The sequence below is a fragment of the Frankliniella occidentalis genome, unplaced genomic scaffold, assembly GCF_000697945.3.
Source record: "Frankliniella occidentalis isolate FOCC.00 unplaced genomic scaffold, Focc_3.1 Scaffold117, whole genome shotgun sequence".
NCBI lineage: Eukaryota > Metazoa > Arthropoda > Insecta > Thysanoptera > Thripidae > Frankliniella > Frankliniella occidentalis.
The window spans coordinates 579137-582517 of NW_026267245.1; the positions used below are offsets into that span (position 1 = coordinate 579137).

Sequence of the window (3381 nt, forward strand, 5' to 3'; positions counted from 1 at the left end):
TCTCTCTCTCTGTCTCTCCCCCCCCCTCGCCTGCCTGTCGGCTAATGTGTGCGTATCGCAATGCAGGACGCCAAAGCGGGATCCGCACTGCCCCGCTCTGTGCCTCCACCGCCTCTGTTTGACCAGCGGAGAGGGGGTGGGGGTGGGGAGGACTCCAGTGAAACAATTGAATACGACTCCTGCAGCCCGCGCCTATATCCTCGCTGATGTGAAACCCCACCCTCCCCACTCAACTCCGTCCCGCAGGCCTCAAATAGTGTTCTCTTTTACACGCTCTCCTTTTGAACCCGCCACTGCCATCCTGCTACACCCTAACCCCCAACCCCTGTACCTCTCTGTGGGACGAAACGTTGGGGACAAACGGTGTGGGTCACGTTGCACCCGACCTGTTAAATAAGTAGTTCAATCTGTCCGTCGGGATCGGGCAACTCCAACTCTTCTCTATCGGCAAACGAATGCCCATTAATTTACTTTAAGATAATACCCAGTAGGCCAAAGCCGAATGTGGATCGGATCCGTAAGGTAAAATGTCATCCAAAAAAAAACGAGGTATCCATCGGTGGACAAGGCAAGGCGGGCGGTGCGCAAAGGGAGGGGAGGTCAATATTGACATGTTCCCTGTCCGCGAACGCTCAAAGCATCAAACAACAAACCCGCAGGCTCAGCCGGCCGTCCGCCTCAGGCTCGACCAGGTTGGACCGACCCGCTCGTCTCAACCTATGCCGGAAGTGTAGGAGAGCCGCACATTCTTCTTTTCTTTTCGTTTGGTCCATTCTTACCTTTTACTGATTCGGCAGAGCATCTGTTGTCCGTGTAAACCAGTCCATCATTTTATTTTTCGTATATTTTGTTGCAGAAAACGTGGTCCGCTACTCGTCGCCGCCGCCGGGCATGGTGGACCGCAGCTACGACGGCGAGCTCGGCCAGCTCGTGGACGGGCTCCGCGGCCCGGACCACTTCCTGGGCAGCCCCGGCGCGGACGGCACGGAGCGGCGCTGGGTGGGCTGGAGGCCCGTGGACGGCCGCCCGCTCGAGATCACGTTCCAGTTCGGGGGCCCGCGCGAGTTCCACAGCGCGCGCATCCACGTCAACAACCGCGTCAGCCAGGGCGTCAGGGTTAGTAATCCGGACCCTGTCCCTCACTCAAAAAAAAAATATCAGCAAAAATAATGGAGCATCAAGAAAAATTGGGGGAAATCCGTAAAAATCAGGAAAATAATTGGAAAAACAGAACAATTGCTGTACGCTTGAATTTATAGTAAAGTACCCTCATCGCCTGCGTGCACTCTGTCCCCCAGGTGCCCAAGATGGTGACCGTTTCCTTCAGCGTTGACGGACGGCGCTGGCTGCAGAGGACGCAGTTCGCCATTGTCCCGGCCTCGGCGGCCACCACGACCTCGGCGCCGAGCACCACGACGCCGGGCGCGGCGGCGGCCACCACCTCCACCACCACGGCCAGCCCCGTGCCCATGTCCCTGCCTCGGCAGGCCGAGGCCGCGGTCGCCAACGAGAGCGCGGCCCTGGTGGCCGAGGTCGCGACGTCCAGCGGCGAGGAGGCGCGCGACCTGGTGGTGCCGCTCGGAGGCAGGGTGGCCAAGTACATCCGGATCGAGCTCGAGTTCGCCTCCACCTGGATCCTCATCAGCGAGGTGGCCTTCGAGTCGGGTGCGTATAGCGACGACGCGTCAACGGTGACGGGAGGACAAGGAGGGGGCGCCCGCGAAGACGAAAGGGGGACAGGCAAGCAGACGCTGCTGACAGCGCCTTGTGGGAAAGTCGACGCAAAATATGGAAAGCGGGAAAGAGGGAGTGGGGTTGGGGGCAGAGGGAGGAGGAGGAGGGGGAGGAGTGGCCCGGCGCGGCGTCTTTCTGCCGCCACCGCCGCCGCCGCCCATCTCAATCTCGGATCCCATTCAGACATTACTCATCATCATCGCTGTGCTCGGCTCCCCATCGATGGAGCGGCGACGACTTGAGACGGCTGCTCCTCCTCTCCCCAGTCGGGGGACTTCCCTCTTTCAGTAACTCCCCCTCTCCTCCTCCCATCCCCTCCAACTTCTACTTCGCCGCCACGCCGCGGCCCCCCGCTGCTCCCCGGCGAGCTCGAGCTCTCTTTACGCGAGGCGCGCGACGACTGGCTCTTGCCCTCAAAATTCCGTGATGTAGAAAATTGAATCATTCCGCCGGGGACGGTGGCGGCGCGGCAAGGAGGCGACGCAGCGACGCCAACGCGTGACACCGCGCGTCGTCGTGACATCTCTGCTGGGCGTGTCCGACATGACCGAGGACATGACGGCGGCGGGGGAGCGTGTCGTCGCGCCGTAAGAGGGAGGCGTCGGAGCCGGAGCCGGTCGCGACGTTCGAAAACCGCGGCCGGCGAAGACTACAGACCTTCGAAGGAAGTCGGTCCCTCGCCCTCGCTCTTCTCTCTCTCCCGCTCTTGCTCTCTCTTTCACTCTCTCTCTCTCTCTCTCTCTCTCTCTCTCTCTCTCTCTCTCTCTCTTGCTTGCTCACTCTTCTGCTTGCTCACTCTTGCTCTAGCTCACTCTTGTTCTTGCTTTTGCTCTCTATTGCTGTTGCCCTCTCTCTCTCTTACTCGCTCTTTCCTGCCAGACGACTAGGGCGTTGGCCCGTCGGCTTCGTCCCCATTGGCCCACCACGTTGAGGAGTGTGCGCGCAGTCCGATCGCTGCCGTGGTCACTTGGGAGAGAGACAGAAGAAGGCGAGAGGGAGAGAGAGAGGGAGGGGCCGAGAGGGGGGCCCAACTTTCTGCCGTCCTGCCGTCGTGAGGGTTGCCCCCCCCCCCTCCCCCTTTCGGCCGACGGCGCTAATTCTGTTGGCTCGTTCTCTATTTACTGCCAGTCGGATGGGGCGTTGCGTCCCTTCTCGCCAATCGCCAAGAATTGCACGTGACGGATGATTGCAGCTTGGAGGAAAAAGCTTCGTTTTTTTCTGTTTTATTCTCCTGTTTCTATTTTTTCCCCCGCCGGTGCAGACAGTTTAGTTGTTTTTTGCAATGTATATGGTGAGAGGCAGAGGGAAAGGGGTGGGAGTTCAGGAGGAGGGGGCGTAGTCCACACCACTGAATCATGATGCTGTGTGCAGTTTCGGCTTCGGCATGAATAAAACGGACATAAAATCGCGCAGATGGTTGGGCGTAGTGCGGTAGTGGGGGAGGGCAGAGGGGGCGGGGGGCACCCCTGGGCGAGCCCCCCTTGGGTGGGAAGTCCGGGAAGGAAGACGCAGGAGAGAAGGGCACCTCTCCCCCTCCCCATCCTCCTCTTCCTCTTTCCTCCCCCAAAACCTTCCCAGGGGCCCAAGCACTAATAAGGTGCCGTTCCTCCGGGAGCTGGTTAGCGTGGCGGGGTGGGGATTGTGGGG

At 60.2% G+C, this 3381-nt stretch overlaps 1 protein-coding gene across 1 annotated transcript in view; it reads left to right on the forward strand.

Moving 5' to 3' along the window:
* LOC113209907 (discoidin domain-containing receptor tyrosine kinase B) overlaps positions 1-3381 on the forward strand; it is a 40054-nt gene that overhangs the window by 23994 nt on the left and 12679 nt on the right. The window contains exons 4-5 of the mRNA XM_052270323.1: positions 857-1116; positions 1299-1665. Coding sequence (XP_052126283.1) covers positions 857-1116; positions 1299-1665 — 627 coding nt within the window. The remainder of the gene's footprint in view (positions 1-856; positions 1117-1298; positions 1666-3381) is intronic.